The sequence below is a fragment of the Eleutherodactylus coqui genome, unplaced genomic scaffold (genome assembly GCF_035609145.1).
Source record: "Eleutherodactylus coqui strain aEleCoq1 unplaced genomic scaffold, aEleCoq1.hap1 HAP1_SCAFFOLD_90, whole genome shotgun sequence".
Classification (NCBI taxonomy): domain Eukaryota; kingdom Metazoa; phylum Chordata; class Amphibia; order Anura; family Eleutherodactylidae; genus Eleutherodactylus; species Eleutherodactylus coqui.
In genome coordinates, this window is record NW_027102467.1 from 584601 (window position 1) to 607183 (window position 22583).

A 22583-nucleotide genomic window follows, 5' to 3' on the forward strand; every position below is an offset into this window, starting at 1 on the left:
TGTACACAGTGACTCCACCAGCAGAATAGTGAGTGCAGCTCTGCAGTATAATACAGATGTAACTCAGGATCAGTACAGGATAAGTAATGTATGTACACAGTGACTCCACCAGCAGAATAGTGAGTGCAGCTCTGCAGTATAATACAGATGTAACTCAGGATCAGTACAGGATAAGTAATGTATGTACACAGTGACTCCCCCAGCAGAATAGTGAGTGCAGCTCTGGAGTATAATGCAGGATGTAACTCAGGAGCAGTACAGGATAAGTAATGTATATACACAGTGACTCCACCAGCAGAATAGTGAGTGCAGCTCTGGGGTATACTACAGGATGTAACTCAGGAGCAGTACAGGATAAGTAATGTATGTACACAGTGACTCCACCAGCAGAATAGTGAGTGCAGCTCTGGGGTATAATACAGGATGTAACTCAGGATCAGTACAGGATAAGTAATGTATGTACACAGTGACTCCACCAGCAGAATAGTGAGTGCAGCTCTGGGGTATAATACAGGATGTAACTCAGGATCAGTACAGGATAAGTAATGTATGTACACAGTGACTCCACCAGCAGAATAGTGAGTGCAGCTTTGGAGTATAATACAGGATGTAACTCAGGATCAGTACAGGATAAGTAATGTATGTATACAGTGACTCCACCAGCAGAATAGTGAGTGCAGCTCTGGAGTATAATACAGGATGTAACTCAGGATCAGTACAGGATACGTAATGTATGTACACAGTGACTCCACCAGCAGAATAGTGAGTGCAGCTCTGGAGTATAATACTGGATGTAACTCAGGATCAGTACAGGATAAGTAATGTATGTACACAGTGACTCCAGCAGAATAGTGAGTGCAGCTCTGGAGTATAATACAGGATGTAACTCAGGAGCAGTACAGGATAAGTAATGTATGTACACAGTGACTCCACCAGCAGAATAGTGAGTGCAGCTCTGGAGTATAATACAGGACGTAACTCAGGGGCAGTACAGGATAAGTAATGTATGTACACAGTGACTCCACTAGCAGAATAGTGAGTGCAGCTCTGGAGTATAATACTGGATGTAACTCAGGATCTGTACAGGATAAGTAATGTATGTACACAGTGACTCCCCCAGCAGAATAGTGAGTGCAGCTCTGCAGTGTAATACAGGATGTAACTCAGGAGCAGTACAGGATAAGTAATGTATGTACACAGTGACTCCACCAGCAGAATAGTGAGTGCAGCTCTGGAGGATAATACAGGATGTAACTCAGGATCCGTACAGGATAAGTAATGTATGTACACAGTGACTCCACCAGCAGAATAGTGAGTGCAGCTCTGGAGTATAATACAGGATGTAACTCAGGAGCAGTACAGGATAAGTAATGTATGTACACAGTGACTCCACCAGCAGAATAGTGAGTGCAGCTCTGCAGTATAATACAGGATGTAACTCAGGAGCAGTACAGGATAAGTAATGTATGTACACAGTGACTACACCAGCAGAATAGTGAGTGCAGCTCTGGGGTATAATACAGGCTGTAACTCAGGATCAGTACAGGATAAGTAATGTATGTACACAGTGACTCCACCAGCAGAATAGTGAGTGCAGCTCTGGAGTATAATACAGGACGTAACTCAGGGGCAGTACAGGATAAGTAATGTATGTACACAGTGACTCCACTAGCAGAATAGTGAGTGCAGCTCTGGAGTATAATACTGGATGTAACTCAGGATCTGTACAGGATAAGTAATGTATGTACACAGTGACTCCCCCAGCAGAATAGTGAGTGCAGCTCTGCAGTATAATACAGGATGTAACTCAGGAGCAGTACAGGATAAGTAATGTATGTACACAGTGACTCCACCAGCAGAATAGTGAGCGCAGCTCTGGAGTATAATACAGGATGTAACTCAGGAGCAGTACAGGATAAGTAATGTATGTATACAGTGACTCCACCAGCAGAATAGTGAGTGCAGCTCTGGGGTATAATACAGGATGTAAATCAGGGGCAGTACAGGATAAGTAATGTATGTACACAGTGACTCCACCAGCAGAATAGTGAGTACAGCTCTGCAGTATAATACAGGATGTAACTCAGGATCAGTACAGGATAAGTAATGTATGTACACAGTGACTCCACCAGCAGAATAGTGAGTGCAGCTCTGGAGTATAATACAGGATGTAACTCAGGATTAGTACAGGATAAGTAATGTATGTGCACAGTGACTCCACCAGCAGAATAGTGAGCGCAGCTCTGGAGTATAATACAGGATGTAACTCAGGATCAGTACAGGATAAGTAATGTATGTACACAGTGACTCCACCAGCAGAATAGTGAGTGCAGCTCTGGAGTATAATACAGGATGTAACTCAGGATCAGTACAGGATATGTAATGTATGTACACAGTGACTCCACCAGCAGAATAGAGAGTACAGCTCTGGAGTATAATACAAGATGTAACTCAGGATCAGTACAGGATATGTAATGTATGTACACAGTGACTCCACCAGCAGAATAGTGAGTACAGCTCTGGAGTATAATACAAGATGTAACTCAGGATAAGTAATGTATGTACACAGTGACTCCACCAGCAGAATAGTGAGCGCAGCTCTGCAGTATAATACAGGATGTAACTCAGGAGCAGTACAGGATAAGTAATGTATGTACACAGTGACTCCACCAGCAGAATAGTGAGTGCAGCTCTGGAGTATAATACAGGATGTAACTCAGGATCAGTACAGGATAAGTAATGTATGTACACAGTGACTCCACCAGCAGAATAGTGAGTGCAGCTCTGGGGGTATACTACAGGATGTAACTCAGGATCCGTACAGGATAAGTAATGTATGTACACAGTGACTCCACCAGCAGAATAGTGAGTGCAGCTCTGCAGTATAATACAGATGTAACTCAGGATCAGTACAGGATAAGTAATGTATGTACACAGTGACTCCACCAGCAGAATAGTGAGTGCAGCTCTGCAGTATAATACAGATGTAACTCAGGATCAGTACAGGATAAGTAATGTATGTACACAGTGACTCCCCCAGCAGAATAGTGAGTGCAGCTCTGGAGTATAATGCAGGATGTAACTCAGGAGCAGTACAGGATAAGTAATGTATATACACAGTGACTCCACCAGCAGAATAGTGAGTGCAGCTCTGGGGTATACTACAGGATGTAACTCAGGAGCAGTACAGGATAAGTAATGTATGTACACAGTGACTCCACCAGCAGAATAGTGAGTGCAGCTCTGGGGTATAATACAGGATGTAACTCAGGATCAGTACAGGATAAGTAATGTATGTACACAGTGACTCCACCAGCAGAATAGTGAGTGCAGCTCTGGGGTATAATACAGGATGTAACTCAGGATCAGTACAGGATAAGTAATGTATGTACACAGTGACTCCACCAGCAGAATAGTGAGTGCAGCTCTGGAGTATAATACTGGATGTAACTCAGGATCTGTACAGGATAAGTAATGTATGTACACAGTGACTCCCCCAGCAGAATAGTGAGTGCAGCTCTGGAGTATAATACAGGATGTAACTCAGGAGCAGTACAGGATAAGTAATGTATGTACACAGTGACTCCACCAGCAGCAGAATAGTGAGTGCAGCTCTGGAGTATAATACAGGATGTAACTCAGGAGCAGTACAGGATAAGTAATGTATGTACACAGTGACTCCACCAGCAGAATAGTGAGTGCAGCTCTGGAGTATAATACAGGACGTAACTCAGGGGCAGTACAGGATAAGTAATGTATGTACACAGTGACTCCACTAGCAGAATAGTGAGTGCAGCTCTGGAGTATAATACTGGATGTAACTCAGGATCTGTACAGGATAAGTAATGTATGTACACAGTGACTCCCCCAGCAGAATAGTGAGTGCAGCTCTGCAGTGTAATACAGGATGTAACTCAGGAGCAGTACAGGATAAGTAATGTATGTACACAGTGACTCCACCAGCAGAATAGTGAGTGCAGCTCTGGAGGATAATACAGGATGTAACTCAGGATCCGTACAGGATAAGTAATGTATGTACACAGTGACTCCACCAGCAGAATAGTGAGTGCAGCTCTGGAGTATAATACAGGATGTAACTCAGGAGCAGTACAGGATAAGTAATGTATGTACACAGTGACTCCACCAGCAGAATAGTGAGTGCAGCTCTGCAGTATAATACAGGATGTAACTCAGGAGCAGTACAGGATAAGTAATGTATGTACACAGTGACTACACCAGCAGAATAGTGAGTGCAGCTCTGGGGTATAATACAGGCTGTAACTCAGGATCAGTACAGGATAAGTAATGTATGTACACAGTGACTCCACCAGCAGAATAGTGAGTGCAGCTCTGGAGTATAATACAGGACGTAACTCAGGGGCAGTACAGGATAAGTAATGTATGTACACAGTGACTCCACTAGCAGAATAGTGAGTGCAGCTCTGGAGTATAATACTGGATGTAACTCAGGATCTGTACAGGATAAGTAATGTATGTACACAGTGACTCCACCAGCAGAATAGTGAGCGCAGCTCTGGAGTATAATACAGGATGTAACTCAGGAGCAGTACAGGATAAGTAATGTATGTATACAGTGACTCCACCAGCAGAATAGTGAGTGCAGCTCTGGGGTATAATACAGGATGTAAATCAGGGGCAGTACAGGATAAGTAATGTATGTACACAGTGACTCCACCAGCAGAATAGTGAGTACAGCTCTGCAGTATAATACAGGATGTAACTCAGGATCAGTACAGGATAAGTAATGTATGTACACAGTGACTCCACCAGCAGAATAGTGAGTGCAGCTTTGGAGTATAATACAGGATGTAACTCAGGATCAGTACAGGATACGTAATGTATGTACACAGTGACTCCACCAGCAGAATAGTGAGTGCAGCTCTGGAGTATAATACTGGATGTAACTCAGGATCAGTACAGGATAAGTAATGTATGTACACAGTGACTCCAGCAGAATAGTGAGTGCAGCTCTGGAGTATAATACAGGATGTAACTCAGGAGCAGTACAGGATAAGTAATGTATGTACACAGTGACTCCACCAGCAGAATAGTGAGTGCAGCTCTGGAGTATAATACAGGACGTAACTCAGGGGCAGTACAGGATAAGTAATGTATGTACACAGTGACTCCACTAGCAGAATAGTGAGTGCAGCTCTGGAGTATAATACTGGATGTAACTCAGGATCTGTACAGGATAAGTAATGTATGTACACAGTGACTCCCCCAGCAGAATAGTGAGTGCAGCTCTGCAGTGTAATACAGGATGTAACTCAGGAGCAGTACAGGATAAGTAATGTATGTACACAGTGACTCCACCAGCAGAATAGTGAGTGCAGCTCTGGAGGATAATACAGGATGTAACTCAGGATCCGTACAGGATAAGTAATGTATGTACACAGTGACTCCACCAGCAGAATAGTGAGTGCAGCTCTGGAGTATAATACAGGATGTAACTCAGGAGCAGTACAGGATAAGTAATGTATGTACACAGTGACTCCACCAGCAGAATAGTGAGTGCAGCTCTGCAGTATAATACAGGATGTAACTCAGGAGCAGTACAGGATAAGTAATGTATGTACACAGTGACTACACCAGCAGAATAGTGAGTGCAGCTCTGGGGTATAATACAGGCTGTAACTCAGGATCAGTACAGGATAAGTAATGTATGTACACAGTGACTCCACCAGCAGAATAGTGAGTGCAGCTCTGGAGTATAATACAGGACGTAACTCAGGGGCAGTACAGGATAAGTAATGTATGTACACAGTGACTCCACTAGCAGAATAGTGAGTGCAGCTCTGGAGTATAATACTGGATGTAACTCAGGATCTGTACAGGATAAGTAATGTATGTACACAGTGACTCCCCCAGCAGAATAGTGAGTGCAGCTCTGCAGTATAATACAGGATGTAACTCAGGAGCAGTACAGGATAAGTAATGTATGTACACAGTGACTCCACCAGCAGAATAGTGAGTGCAGCTCTGGAGGATAATACAGGATGTAACTCAGGATCCGTACAGGATAAGTAATGTATGTACACAGTGACTCCACCAGCAGAATAGTGAGTGCAGCTCTGCAGTATAATACAGGATGTAACTCAGGAGCAGTACAGGATAAGTAATGTATGTACACAGTGACTCCACCAGCAGAATAGTGAGTGCAGCTCTGGAGTATAATACAGGATGTAACTCAGGAGCAGTACAGGATAAGTAATGTATGTACACAGTGACTCCACCAGCAGCAGAATAGTGAGTGCAGCTCTGGAGTATAATACAGGATGTAACTCAGGATCAGTACAGGATAAGTAATGTATGTACACAGTGACTCCACCAGCAGAATAGTGAGTGCAGCTCTGGGGTATAATACAGGCTGTAACTCAGGATCAGTACAGGATAAGTAATGTATGTACACAGTGACTCCACCAGCAGCAGAATAGTGAGTGCAGCCCTGGAGTATAATACAAGATGTAACTCAGGATCAGTGCAGGATAAGTAATGTATGTACACAGTGACCCCCCCCCCCCAGCAGAATAGTGAGTGCAGCTCTGGGGTATAACACAGGATCAATACAGGATTAGTAATGTATATACACAGTGACTCCACCAGCAGAATAGTGAGTGCAGCTCTGGAGTATAATACAGGATGTAACTCAGGATCAGTACAGGATAAGTAATGTATGTACACAGTGACTCCAGCAGAATAGTGAGTGCAGCTCTGCAGTATAATACAGGATGTAACTCAGGAGCAGTACAGGATAAGTAATGTATGTACACATTGACTCCACCAGCAGAATAGTGAGTGCAGCTCTGGAGTATAATACAGGATGTAACTCAGGAGCAGTACAGGATAAGTAATGTATGTACACAGTGACTACACCAGCAGAATAGTGAGTGCAGCTCTGGGGTATAATACAGGATGTAACTCAGGATCAGTACAGGATAAGTAATGTATGTACACAGTGACTCCACCAGCAGAATAGTGAGTGCAGCTCTGGAGTATAATACAGGACGTAACTCAGGGGCAGTACAGGATAAGTAATGTATGTACACAGTGACTCCACTAGCAGAATAGTGAGTGCAGCTCTGGAGTATAATACTGGATGTAACTCAGGATCTGTACAGGATAAGTAATGTATGTACACAGTGACTCCCCCAGCAGAATAGTGAGTGCAGCTCTGCAGTATAATACAGGATGTAACTCAGGAGCAGTACAGGATAAGTAATGTATGTACACAGTGACTCCACCAGCAGAATAGTGAGCGCAGCTCTGGAGTATAATACAGGATGTAACTCAGGAGCAGTACAGGATAAGTAATGTATGTATACAGTGACTCCACCAGCAGAATAGTGAGTGCAGCTCTGGGGTATAATACAGGATGTAAATCAGGGGCAGTACAGGATAAGTAATGTATGTACACAGTGACTCCACCAGCAGAATAGTGAGTACAGCTCTGCAGTATAATACAGGATGTAACTCAGGATCAGTACAGGATAAGTAATGTATGTACACAGTGACTCCACCAGCAGAATAGTGAGTGCAGCTCTGGAGTATAATACAGGATGTAACTCAGGATTAGTACAGGATAAGTAATGTATGTGCACAGTGACTCCACCAGCAGAATAGTGAGCGCAGCTCTGGAGTATAATACAGGATGTAACTCAGGATCAGTACAGGATATGTAATGTATGTACACAGTGACTCCACCAGCAGAATAGAGAGTACAGCTCTGGAGTATAATACAAGATGTAACTCAGGATCAGTACAGGATATGTAATGTATGTACACAGTGACTCCACCAGCAGAATAGTGAGTACAGCTCTGGAGTATAATACAAGATGTAACTCAGGATAAGTAATGTATGTACACAGTGACTCCACCAGCAGAATAGTGAGCGCAGCTCTGCAGTATAATACAGGATGTAACTCAGGATCAGTACAGGATAAGTAATGTATGTACACAGTGACTCCACCAGCAGAATAGTGAGTGCAGCTCTGGAGTATAATACAGGATGTAACTCAGGATCAGTACAGGATAAGTAATGTATGTACACAGTGACTCCACCAGCAGAATAGTGAGTGCAGCTCTGGGGTATACTACAGGATGTAACTCAGGAGCAGTACAGGATAAGTAATGTATGTACACAGTGACTCCACCAGCAGAATAGTGAGTGCAGCTCTGGGGTATAATACAGGATGTAACTCAGGATCAGTACAGGATAAGTAATGTATGTACACAGTGACTCCACCAGCAGAATAGTGAGTGCAGCTCTGGGGTATAATACAGGATGTAACTCAGGATCAGTACAGGATAAGTAATGTATGTACACAGTGACTCCACCAGCAGAATAGTGAGTGCAGCTTTGGAGTATAATACAGGATGTAACTCAGGATCAGTACAGGATAAGTAATGTATGTATACAGTGACTCCACCAGCAGAATAGTGAGTGCAGCTCTGGAGTATAATACAGGATGTAACTCAGGATCAGTACAGGATACGTAATGTATGTACACAGTGACTCCACCAGCAGAATAGTGAGTGCAGCTCTGGAGTATAATACTGGATGTAACTCAGGATCAGTACAGGATAAGTAATGTATGTACACAGTGACTCCAGCAGAATAGTGAGTGCAGCTCTGGAGTATAATACAGGATGTAACTCAGGAGCAGTACAGGATAAGTAATGTATGTACACAGTGACTCCACCAGCAGAATAGTGAGTGCAGCTCTGGAGTATAATACAGGACGTAACTCAGGGGCAGTACAGGATAAGTAATGTATGTACACAGTGACTCCACTAGCAGAATAGTGAGTGCAGCTCTGGAGTATAATACTGGATGTAACTCAGGATCTGTACAGGATAAGTAATGTATGTACACAGTGACTCCCCCAGCAGAATAGTGAGTGCAGCTCTGCAGTGTAATACAGGATGTAACTCAGGAGCAGTACAGGATAAGTAATGTATGTACACAGTGACTCCACCAGCAGAATAGTGAGTGCAGCTCTGGAGTATAATACAGGATGTAACTCAGGAGCAGTACAGGATAAGTAATGTATGTACACAGTGACTCCACCAGCAGAATAGTGAGTGCAGCTCTGCAGTATAATACAGGATGTAACTCAGGAGCAGTACAGGATAAGTAATGTATGTACACAGTGACTACACCAGCAGAATAGTGAGTGCAGCTCTGGGGTATAATACAGGCTGTAACTCAGGATCAGTACAGGATAAGTAATGTATGTACACAGTGACTCCACCAGCAGAATAGTGAGTGCAGCTCTGGAGTATAATACAGGACGTAACTCAGGGGCAGTACAGGATAAGTAATGTATGTACACAGTGACTCCACTAGCAGAATAGTGAGTGCAGCTCTGGAGTATAATACTGGATGTAACTCAGGATCTGTACAGGATAAGTAATGTATGTACACAGTGACTCCCCCAGCAGAATAGTGAGTGCAGCTCTGCAGTATAATACAGGATGTAACTCAGGAGCAGTACAGGATAAGTAATGTATGTACACAGTGACTCCACCAGCAGAATAGTGAGTGCAGCTCTGGAGGATAATACAGGATGTAACTCAGGATCCGTACAGGATAAGTAATGTATGTACACAGTGACTCCACCAGCAGAATAGTGAGTGCAGCTCTGCAGTATAATACAGGATGTAACTCAGGAGCAGTACAGGATAAGTAATGTATGTACACAGTGACTCCACCAGCAGAATAGTGAGTGCAGCTCTGGAGTATAATACAGGATGTAACTCAGGAGCAGTACAGGATAAGTAATGTATGTACACAGTGACTCCACCAGCAGCAGAATAGTGAGTGCAGCTCTGGAGTATAATACAGGATGTAACTCAGGAGCAGTACAGGATAAGTAATGTATGTACACAGTGACTCCACCAGCAGCAGAATAGTGAGTGCAGCTCTGGAGTATAATACAGGATGTAACTCAGGATCAGTACAGGATAAGTAATGTATGTACACAGTGACTCCACCAGCAGAATAGTGAGTGCAGCTCTGGGGTATAATACAGGCTGTAACTCAGGATCAGTACAGGATAAGTAATGTATGTACACAGTGACTCCACCAGCAGCAGAATAGTGAGTGCAGCCCTGGAGTATAATACAAGATGTAACTCAGGATCAGTGCAGGATAAGTAATGTATGTACACAGTGACCCCCCCCCCCCCCAGCAGAATAGTGAGTGCAGCTCTGGGGTATAACACAGGATCAATACAGGATTAGTAATGTATATACACAGTGACTCCACCAGCAGAATAGTGAGTGCAGCTCTGGAGTATAATACAGGATGTAACTCAGGATCAGTACAGGATAAGTAATGTATGTACACAGTGACTCCAGCAGAATAGTGAGTGCAGCTCTGCAGTATAATACAGGATGTAACTCAGGAGCAGTACAGGATAAGTAATGTATGTACACATTGACTCCACCAGCAGAATAGTGAGTGCAGCTCTGGAGTATAATACAGGATGTAACTCAGGAGCAGTACAGGATAAGTAATGTATGTACACAGTGACTACACCAGCAGAATAGTGAGTGCAGCTCTGGGGTATAATACAGGCTGTAACTCAGGATCAGTACAGGATAAGTAATGTATGTACACAGTGACTCCACCAGCAGAATAGTGAGTGCAGCTCTGGAGTATAATACAGGACGTAACTCAGGGGCAGTACAGGATAAGTAATGTATGTATACAGTGACTCCACCAGCAGAATAGTGAGTGCAGCTCTGGAGTATAATACAGGATGTAACTCAGGATCAGTACAGGATACGTAATGTATGTACACAGTGACTCCACCAGCAGAATAGTGAGTGCAGCTCTGGAGTATAATACTGGATGTAACTCAGGATCAGTACAGGATAAGTAATGTATGTACACAGTGACTCCAGCAGAATAGTGAGTGCAGCTCTGGAGTATAATACAGGATGTAACTCAGGAGCAGTACAGGATAAGTAATGTATGTACACAGTGACTCCACCAGCAGAATAGTGAGTGCAGCTCTGGAGTATAATACAGGACGTAACTCAGGGGCAGTACAGGATAAGTAATGTATGTACACAGTGACTCCACTAGCAGAATAGTGAGTGCAGCTCTGGAGTATAATACTGGATGTAACTCAGGATCTGTACAGGATAAGTAATGTATGTACACAGTGACTCCCCCAGCAGAATAGTGAGTGCAGCTCTGCAGTGTAATACAGGATGTAACTCAGGAGCAGTACAGGATAAGTAATGTATGTACACAGTGACTCCACCAGCAGAATAGTGAGTGCAGCTCTGGAGTATAATACAGGATGTAACTCAGGAGCAGTACAGGATAAGTAATGTATGTACACAGTGACTCCACCAGCAGAATAGTGAGTGCAGCTCTGCAGTATAATACAGGATGTAACTCAGGAGCAGTACAGGATAAGTAATGTATGTACACAGTGACTACACCAGCAGAATAGTGAGTGCAGCTCTGGGGTATAATACAGGCTGTAACTCAGGATCAGTACAGGATAAGTAATGTATGTACACAGTGACTCCACCAGCAGAATAGTGAGTGCAGCTCTGGAGTATAATACAGGACGTAACTCAGGGGCAGTACAGGATAAGTAATGTATGTACACAGTGACTCCACTAGCAGAATAGTGAGTGCAGCTCTGGAGTATAATACTGGATGTAACTCAGGATCTGTACAGGATAAGTAATGTATGTACACAGTGACTCCCCCAGCAGAATAGTGAGTGCAGCTCTGCAGTATAATACAGGATGTAACTCAGGAGCAGTACAGGATAAGTAATGTATGTACACAGTGACTCCACCAGCAGAATAGTGAGTGCAGCTCTGGAGGATAATACAGGATGTAACTCAGGATCCGTACAGGATAAGTAATGTATGTACACAGTGACTCCACCAGCAGAATAGTGAGTGCAGCTCTGCAGTATAATACAGGATGTAACTCAGGAGCAGTACAGGATAAGTAATGTATGTACACAGTGACTCCACCAGCAGAATAGTGAGTGCAGCTCTGGAGTATAATACAGGATGTAACTCAGGAGCAGTACAGGATAAGTAATGTATGTACACAGTGACTCCACCAGCAGCAGAATAGTGAGTGCAGCTCTGGAGTATAATACAGGATGTAACTCAGGAGCAGTACAGGATAAGTAATGTATGTACACAGTGACTCCACCAGCAGCAGAATAGTGAGTGCAGCTCTGGAGTATAATACAGGATGTAACTCAGGATCAGTACAGGATAAGTAATGTATGTACACAGTGACTCCACCAGCAGAATAGTGAGTGCAGCTCTGGGGTATAATACAGGCTGTAACTCAGGATCAGTACAGGATAAGTAATGTATGTACACAGTGACTCCACCAGCAGCAGAATAGTGAGTGCAGCCCTGGAGTATAATACAAGATGTAACTCAGGATCAGTGCAGGATAAGTAATGTATGTACACAGTGACCCCCCCCCCCCCCCCCCCAGCAGAATAGTGAGTGCAGCTCTGGGGTATAACACAGGATCAATACAGGATTAGTAATGTATATACACAGTGACTCCACCAGCAGAATAGTGAGTGCAGCTCTGGAGTATAATACAGGATGTAACTCAGGATCAGTACAGGATAAGTAATGTATGTACACAGTGACTCCAGCAGAATAGTGAGTGCAGCTCTGCAGTATAATACAGGATGTAACTCAGGAGCAGTACAGGATAAGTAATGTATGTACACATTGACTCCACCAGCAGAATAGTGAGTGCAGCTCTGGAGTATAATACAGGATGTAACTCAGGAGCAGTACAGGATAAGTAATGTATGTACACAGTGACTACACCAGCAGAATAGTGAGTGCAGCTCTGGGGTATAATACAGGATGTAACTCAGGATCAGTACAGGATAAGTAATGTATGTACACAGTGACTCCACCAGCAGAATAGTGAGCGCAGCTCTGGGGTATAATACAGGCTGTAACTCAGGAGCAGTACAGGATAAGTAATGTATGTACACAGTGACTCCACCAGCAGAATAGTGAGTGCAGCTCTGGGGTATAATACAATAATGTGTTTTATTCTGATGCACTACTAGTCCTCTGTTGCGGAGCTGGAGGGTTATGGATTGGCAGATATTGTGAGGGTGGAGAATATTTAATGACCTACTCTGTGCTGGATATGCTGACTTTCTCTCTTGCAGGTATCCTGGACCAGTTCCTCCAGACATATGGCAGCCTGATTCCTCTGGGGACAGATGAGGTGTTGGAGAAGCTTGAGGACGTGTTCCAGCTGTCGTTTTCCACCCCTGCCAGGTACATGTAGTGCAGGTGTCGCTGATGTCATACATGTGATCTGTGGTCAGGAGATGATGGGAGTATTACTGCCCCCGTAGTGTTGTGTTCCTGACGGTAACTGTTGTTGCACAGGAGGGCGGTCGTGCAGCACGTCATCCAGTCATATCAGCGTCTGCCTGGGAACAACCTGGTGCGCAGCTTCCGTGTCACATACAAGAGGCATGTGCTGAGCATGGATGACCTGGGAACACTGTATGGCCAGAACTGGCTGAACGATCAGGTGAGTGCAGTATGGCGGTGCGGTATGTGGTGCGTCTGGAGCAGTACTAACGCCTCCTCTCCTCAGGTGATGAACATGTATGGAGACCTGGTCATGGACGCCGTTCCAGAGAAGGTTAGTTGTTCTTCTCCTCCATCAGGGTGGGGGCTGTGGCTTATAGTGAGTGCCCCTGTACTAAGGTGCCACAGGCTGTGCTGACAGTAGCCGGTTTATGCTCCTCCCAGGCAACCCCTAAAATGCGTGTCAGTATCATGAGACTAATACCCTGGCAGCGACTCACCGGTGGGCCTCCTGGGTAGTATAACTCGCCCCACTAAATACATGGCTCCCATGATGTTACAGGCATTTTAAAGGGTTGTCCACAGTTAGCAAAACCTAGCTGCTTCCAAACACAGTGCCACCCTTAACTGCGGGTCGTGTCTGGTATTGCAGCTTAGCTGCCACTTACTTAAATGGGGCTGAGCTGCAATATCAGACGCAACCCCACGGACAAAGGCGGCTCTGTGGGTGGAAGAAGGCAGCCATGTTTCTGTAACCCTTTGAAGCTTGTGTTCAGACGCTCCAAGGGCCACCTGTAGGGCCCACGGCTCTGCGTCGATCTGCGGGGTCACTGATGGGCTGGCGCTGTGTGCGGTCTGGAGGGTAGGAGTTGCACGCTGTTGTACCAGCCCTCATTTTTATTCTCTTCAGGTTCACTTCTTCAACAGTTTTTTTTACGACAAGCTGAGAACAAAAGGATACGAAGGAGTCAAGAGGTGGACAAAAAACGTGAGTACCGGCATGGCTGCGCCCATGTGACACCCAACCCGGGGGCGTCTCCCTGGGTCCCGTCCTGCGGCATCAATGTTGGCAGAACACCGACCGATGGGCTGAACCCTCAGACTAGAGAGACTAGCGCTGAGGTCTGCTCACGTTAACCCCTTCACGGCCCAGGGCATGCATTTAGATCCCTGACCATCTTGCTCTATACATGGTGGATGACACCTGCCCTCAACAGCCACCGTTGGCGGCAACACTGATTGCTGATGTTAACCCTTTTAATGCCTTGATCTGGTTTTGGCGGTCCAGAATGGCCTTCCCCGGGGCTGTCATGACTGATGGCATAGTACGGCACACTTGTGGCATGACTTGTTGGAGTATGATGCGCTACAACCATATTGCATTAACTCTTAGAAAAATAAATGTTAATACGTTTAAAAAAAAAACCTTTTCCCATATTTATAATTAAAGAAAAGATACTTTGTATCGCTGCATCTATACAAGTCCGATCTGTCAAATGAACAGATGGTGACGGTCATCGGAAAACAAAACTCCCCTCCAGGTCATCCTGTCTGCAGGAGCAGTATGATAAAAAGCCCTCAAAACTCAGATATACTGCAAAACGGGACCAGTAGGAACTGCAGGGACGAGGCCGCGGCGGAATAAGAGTTATGGGGGCAAACGATGGCAGCAGAACGAGGCCGCGCAGGAACGAGGCCGCGGCGGAATAAGAGTTATGGTGGGCAAACGATGGCGGTAACGAGGCCGCGCATGACTATGGCCGCGGCAGAATAAGAGTTATGGGGGGCAAACGATGGCGGCGGTAACGAGGCCGCGCACGACTATGGCCGCGGCAGAATAAGAGTTATGGGGGGCAAACGATGGCGGTAACGAGGCCGCGCACGACTATGGCCGCGGCAGAATAAGAGTTATGGGGGGCAAACGATGGCGGCGGTAACGAGGCCGCGCACGACTATGGCCGCGGCAGAATAAGAGTTATGGGGGGCAAACGATGGCGGTAACGAGGCCGCGCACGACTATGGCCGCGGCAGAATAAGAGTTATGGGGGGCAAACGATGGCGGCGGTAACGAGGCCGCGCACGACTATGGCCGCGGCAGAATAAGAGTTATGGGGGGCAAACGATGGCGGCAGAAATTTAATTCAATTTATTTTTTTTTTCAAGTAATACAAAAACCCCCAACTCCCTACAAGTAATATCACATGTCACCGTGTTGCGGCGCACAAACGGGGTCCCCCAAGGATGACAGAATTGTGTGTTTATTCCATTTCATCCCACTTAGAAAGTCTTTTCGTACGTTAAATGGTAGCACTGAAAAATAAAACTTGTGCCCCAAAAAAACAACAGGCCCTCGGACCGCCGCGTCCGTGACCAAGGGGGAGGCCCTCGGAGCGCCGCGTCCGTGACCAAGGGGGAGGCCCTCGGAGCGCCGCGTCCGTGACCAAGGGGGAGGCCCTCGGAGCGCCGCGTCCGTGACCAAGGGGGAGGCCCTCGGAGCGCCGCGTCCGTGACCAAGGGGGAGGCCCTCGGAGCGCCGCGTCCGTGACCAAGGGGGAGGCCCTCGGAGCGCCGCGTCCGTGACCAAGGGGGAGGCCCTCGGAGCGCCGCGTCCGTGACCAAGGGGGAGGCCCTCGGAGCGCCGCGTCCGTGACCAAGGGGGAGGCCCTCGGAGCGCCGCGTCCGTGACCAAGGGGGAGGCCCTCGGAGCGCCGCGTCCGTGACCAAGGGGGAGGCCCTCGGAGCGCCGCGTCCGTGACCAAGGGGGAGGCCCTCGGAGCGCCGCGTCCGTGACCAAGGGGGAGGCCCTCGGAGCGCCGCGTCCGTGACCAAGGGGGAGGCCCTCGGAGCGCCGCGTCCGTGACCAAGGGGGAGGCCCTCGGAGCGCCGCGTCCGTGACCAAGGGGGAGGCCCTCGGAGCGCCGCGTCCGTGACCAAGGGGGAGGCCCTCGGAGCGCCGCGTCCGTGACCAAGGGGGAGGCCCAATTTTTTTTTTTAAGTCGGGAGGATAAATCAGGAAAAACAAGCTGCATCATTAAAGGGGTTTCCCCGTCTTGGCGCGGCTGCTGTTGCTCTTACATAGCTTTCTGTAGCCATTTGGGTAGTTACTGGCCGGTAACTATAGAAACGGAATCCCATCTTGGCTATAAAAAACAAGATGGGAATACCTCTTTAACCAAAAAGTGTCCCCAACTGCTTTCTCACCGCGTACAGATGCCCAGAGGTGCCAGACGAGGGAGACGTAACTGTGATACTGGCAGACATGCACAAACCAGTAGAGAATGAGGGGGCGATGGTCCGAAAAAGAGAGAAAATTACAAAATCACCGGTGATTACGGCCGAATTCCCTTACGAAAAAGTAGGACACCTAAGGAGGCCGAAAACACAAACCTCCCCGTGGGAGCAGAAAGGCTGGATGCTAGGAATAGGTGCCAGGTACTAATGTACACCTAAGCAAGGGGAGTGGCTAGTCGGTGCCGCACCTGCAGACAGGTAGGGTGCCAGGTACTAATGAACACCGCTCACATGACAATCCCTCATATTTCTCTATATTTGGAAGTTGGACCTCATATGCTGGGGAGCCCGGGGGTCACCTCTGTCTGTCGGCCTGACTCCACTGCTATCCTGTATCCAAGTACATTTCGGGGCTGGGCGCCGCTCCTCCCCTCTAGGATGTGTGCGCGTGGCTTTTTGGCAGTGCTTTGCACCTTTGCGATGCTCCTCCATGTCTGCACGTTTGTATTCATTCTATCAGTTGCAGCTCTTTGTGCGGGGAGCCAGCGCCTCACTGTCATGCTTCAGCCTCATTATCACTATCTGTGGGATATTGGGTGCTGCAGCCTACCTGTCTGCAGGTGAAGCACCGACTAGCCACTCCCCTTTCTTAGGTGTACATTAGTACCTGGCACCTATTCCTAGCTTTCGGCCTTTCTGCTCCCACGGGGAGGCTGCGCTGCCGGCCTCTTTAGGTGTCCTACTTCTATCTTTAGTAAGGGGATTTGGCCGTACTCCTCTGTGATGCTAAAAGGAAGGCCTAAATATCCAACAGCATCCACTGTAGTAAGGACCTTGTGACACAACGGAATCTATTGTCTTGGGTCAGATGTATCGGGGCAAGATGGTACTGCAAGGAAATCGTACTGTAAGCCACGATAAGGAGAAGGTCCAAGCGTCCTACCTCATGGTATCTTCCTACTGGACATGGCTAGGGGCTGTGGGCCCATTAGTACATGGTATCTTCCTACTGGACATGGCTAGGGGCCGTGGGCCCATTACTACATGGTATCATCCTACTGGACATGGCTAGGGGTTGTGGGCCCGTTAGTACCTGGTATCTTCCTACTGGACATGGCTAGGGGTCATGGGCCCATTACTACATGGTATCTTCCTACTGGACATGGCTAGGGGTCATGGGCCCATTACTACATGGTATCTACCTACTGGACATGGCTAGGGGCCGTGGGCCCATTACTACATGGTATCTTCCTACTGGACATGGCTAGGAGCCGTGGGCCCATTAGTACATGGTATCTTCCTACTGGACATGGCTAGGGGCCGTGGGCCCATTACTACATGGTATCTTCCTACTGGACATGGCTAGGGGCCGTGGGCCCATTACTACATGGTATCTTCCTACTGGACATGGCTAGGGGTCGTGGGCCCATTACTACATGGTATCTTCCTACTGGACATGGCTAGGGGCCGTGGGCCCATTACTACATGGTATCTTCCTACTGGACATGGCTAGGGGCCGTGGGCCCATTAGTACCTGGTATCTTCCTACTGGACATGGCTAGGGGCCGTGGGCCCATTACTACATGGTATCTTCCTACTGGACATGGATAGGGGCCGTGGGCCCATTACTACATGGTATCTTCCTACTGGACATGGCTAGGGGCCGTGGGCCCATTAGTACATGGTATCTTCCTACTGGACATGGCTAGGGGCCGTGGGCCCATTAGTACATGGTATCTTCCTACTGGACATGGCTAGGGGCCGTGGGCCCATTAGTACCTGGTATCTTCCTACTGGACATGGCTAGGGGCCGTGGGCCCATTACTACATGGTATCTTCCTACTGGACATGGCTAGGGGTCGTGGGCCCATTACTACATGGTATCTTCCTACTGGACATGGCTAGGGGCCGTGGGCCCATTAGTACATGGTATCTTCCTACTGGACATGGCTAGGGGCCGTGGGCCCATTACTACATGGTATCTTCCTACTGGACATGGATAGGGGCCGTGGGCCCATTAGTACATGGTATCTTCCTACTGGACATGGCTAGGGGCCGTGGGCCCATTACTACATGGTATCTTCCTACTGGACATGGCTAGGGGCCATGGGCCCATTAGTACATGGTATCTTCCTACTGGACATGGCTAGGGGCCGTGGGCCCGTTACTACATGGTATCTTCCTACTGGACATGGCTAGGGGCCGTGGGCCCGTTACTACATGGTATCTTCCTACTGGACATGGCTAGGGGCCGTGGGCCCGTTACTACATGGTATCTTCCTACTGGACATGGCTAGGGGCCGTGGGCCCATTACTACATGGTATCTTCCTACTGGACATGGCTAGGGGCCGTGGGCCCATTACTACATGGTATCTTCCTACCGGACATGGCTAGGGGTCGTGGGCCCATTACTACATGGTATCTTCCTACTGGACATGGCTAGGGGTCGTGGGCCCATTACTACATGGTATCTTCCTACTGGACATGGCTAGGGGCCGTGGGCCCATTAGTACATGGTATCTTCCTACTGGACATGGCTAGGGGCCGTGGGCCCATTACTACATGGTATCTTCCTACTGGACATGGCTAGGGGCCGTGGGCCCATTAGTACATGGTATCTTCCTACTGGACATGGCTAGGGGCCGTGGGCCCATTACAAATGGTATCTTCCTACTGGACATGGCTAGGGGCCATGGGCCCATTAGTACATGGTATCTTCCTACTGGACATGGCTAGGGGCCGTGGGCCCATTACTACATGGTATCTTCCTACTGGACATGGCTAGGGGCCGTGGGCCCATTAGTACATGGTATCTTCCTACTGGACATGGCTAGGGGCCGTGGGCCCATTAGTACATGGTATCTTCCTACTGGACATGGCTAGGGGCCGTGGGCCCATTACTACATGGTATCTTCCTACCGGACATGGCTAGGGGCTGTGGGCCCATTACTACATGGTATCTTCCTACTGGACATGGCTAGGGGCTGTGGGCCCATTACTACATGGTATCTTCCTACTGGACATGGCTAGGGGCCGTGGGCCCATTACTACATGGTATCTTCCTACTGGACATGGCTAGGGGTTGTGGGCCCGTTAGTACCTGGTATCTTCCTACTGGACATGGCTAGGGGTTGTGGGCCCATTAGTACATGGTATCTTCCTACCGGACATGGCTAGGGGCCGTGGGCCCATTACAAATGGTATCTTCCTACTGGACATGGCTAGGGGCCATGGGCCCATTAGTACATGGTATCTTCCTACTGGACATGGCTAGGGGCCGTGGGCCCATTACAAATGGTATCTTCCTACTGGACATGGCTAGGGGCCATGGGCCCATTAGTACATGGTATCTTCCTACTGGACATGGCTAGGGGCCGTGGGCCCATTAGTACATGGTATCTTCCTACTGGACATGGCTAGGGGCCGTGGGCCCATTACTACATGGTATCTTCCTACTGGACATGGCTAGGGGCCGTGGGCCCATTAGTACATGGTATCTTCCTACTGGACATGGCTAGGGGCCGTGGGCCCATTACTACATGGTATCTTCCTACCGGACATGGCTAGGGGCTGTGGGCCCATTACTACATGGTATCTTCCTACCGGACATGGCTAGGGGCTGTGGGCCCATTACTACATGGTATCTTCCTACTGGACATGGCTAGGGGCTGTGGGCCCATTACTACATGGTATCTTCCTACTGGACATGGCTAGGGGCCGTGGGCCCATTACTACATGGTATCTTCCTACTGGACATGGCTAGGGGTTGTGGGCCCGTTAGTACCTGGTATCTTCCTACTGGACATGGCTAGGGGTTGTGGGCCCATTAGTACATGGTATCTTCCTACCGGACATGGCTAGGGGCCGTGGGCCCATTAGTACATGGTATCTTCCTACCGGACATGGCTAGGGGCCGTGGGCCCATTAGTACATGGTATCTTCCTACTGGACATGGCTAGGCGCTGTGGGCCCATGACTATATGGTATCTTCCCACTGGACATGGCTAGGGGCTGTGGGCCCATTAGTACATTGTATGTTCCTACTGGACATGGCTAGGGGCTGTGGGCCCATTAGTACATGGTATCTTCCTACTGGACATGGCTAGGGGCCGTGGGCCCATTAGTACATGGTATCTTCCTACCGGACATGGCTAGGGGCCGTGGGCCCATTAGTACATGGTATCTTCCTACCGGACATGGCTAGGGGCCGTGGGCCCATTAGTACATGGTATCTTCCTACCGGACATGGCTAGGGGCCGTGGGCCCATTACTACATGGTATCTTCCTACTGGACATGGCTAGGGGCCGTGGGCCCATTACTACATGGTATCTTCCTACTGGACATGGCTAGGGGCCGTGGGCCCATTAGTACATGGTATCTTCCTACCGGACATGGCTAGGGGCCGTGGGCCCATTAGTACATGGTATCTTCCTACCGGACATGGCTAGGGGCCGTGGGCCCATTACTACATGGTATCTTCCTACTGGACATGGCTAGGGGCCGTGGGCCCATTACTACATGGTATCTTCCTACTGGACATGGCTAGGGGCCGTGGGCCCTTTAGTACATGGTATCTTCCTACCGGACATGGCTAGGGGCCGTGGGCCCATTAGTACATGGTATCTTCCTACCGGACATGGCTAGGGGCCGTGGGCCCATTACTACATGGTATCTTCCTACCGGACATGGCTAGGGGCCGTGGGCCCATTACTACATGGTATCTTCCTACTGGACATGGCTAGGGGCCGTGGGCCCATTACTACATGGTATCTTCCTACTGGACATGGCTAGGGGCTGTGGGCCCATTACTACATGGTATCTTCCTGCTGGACATTAGTGGCTACTTCGGTCCCACCTTTCCTTCGCACTTGTGCAGGTCTCTTCCTAATGGCATTCTCTGTTTGCAGGTTGACATCTTCAGTAAGCAGCTGCTGTTGATCCCCATACACTTGGAGGTCCACTGGTCGCTGGTCTGTGTGGACGTCACTAAGCGGACCATTACTTATTTTGATTCCCAGCGCACGCTGAACAGGCGCTGCCCCAAGGTAGGTCCTCCATGCAGAACTCTCCTGCCTTGTGTAGCGTGTCTCATGGTGCCAGATCCAGTTCTGGTTTTTACAGGGGTATCCCGGGCATTTAACACCTTTTGTAGTACTGATGACCTAATCTCAGGGCAGTCCATCAATAGTTCATAGCTAGAGGTCCATCGCTTGGGCCCCCGGCCCTCAGCTTATCTCCATCCCCACAGCGGGCCAGATGTTGCTGGCTCTGTCCACATTGGGGTCGGAGCCAGAAGGGTAATCGTGTGGGAGCTATACCTTCTGTAGCACTTCATGCTCCGACCACCAATGTGCACGTCTGGCCCCCGGCCATTGCCAGGGGTCCTAAGAGGCGGGCTCTCGGCTCCTGAGGATATGCCTGGAATCCCCCGTTAGTGTTATGTTCTCCTCCTCGGCAGCTTGTTGGGTAGTTCCCATTTTCCTTTTGGTTCGTGGTGTTCTGCTTTAGTTTTCGCTGGGCTTGTTGCATTAGTGGTTTACCTAAGGTAGGTGCTGATTGTATAAAGCTTGTCATCGCACTAAGGCCTCCCTCACACATGCGTTGCAGTAAGCGCCGCGCTTTTACTTTCATCCGCAGGGAGCTGCGGCCGACAGCGGAGTTTAGCATTGATGAGGGGCGCTAAATGCTCAAAAACAGAAGAGACAAAGCGCTGCGATCGAGCGGCTGTCTCGCCGGTCCCAGAAACGTCTGTGAGAGTGCCTTGATTTCTTCATCCATTAAAGGGGTTTTCCATGGAAAATACTAGGGATGACCTGCAGTCTCCTCAGGATCGGTCATCAATGTGCCTGCAGTTACAAGCGCCGGCCACTACATGGAGGGCGGCGCGGAGACTTCCACTGCTTCTGCTCCGACCTCTGTGTATTTGCAGTGCTGACAGCATGCACCCACTCAGCTGATCAGTCGGGGTCCCGA

The 22583-nt window shown here is 48.3% G+C and overlaps 1 protein-coding gene across 1 annotated transcript in view; it reads left to right on the forward strand.

The window, feature by feature from the left end:
* SENP3 (SUMO specific peptidase 3) overlaps positions 1-21820 on the forward strand; it is a 33848-nt gene extending 12028 nt beyond the window's left edge. Inside the window, exons 4-8 of the mRNA XM_066588909.1 lie at positions 13224-13335; positions 13450-13597; positions 13664-13711; positions 14288-14365; positions 21518-21820. Of these exons, the coding sequence (XP_066445006.1) occupies positions 13224-13335; positions 13450-13597; positions 13664-13711; positions 14288-14365; positions 21518-21805 (674 nt within the window). The 3' untranslated portion in view covers positions 21806-21820. The remainder of the gene's footprint in view (positions 1-13223; positions 13336-13449; positions 13598-13663; positions 13712-14287; positions 14366-21517) is intronic.
* Positions 21821-22583: the final 763 nt, after the last annotated feature.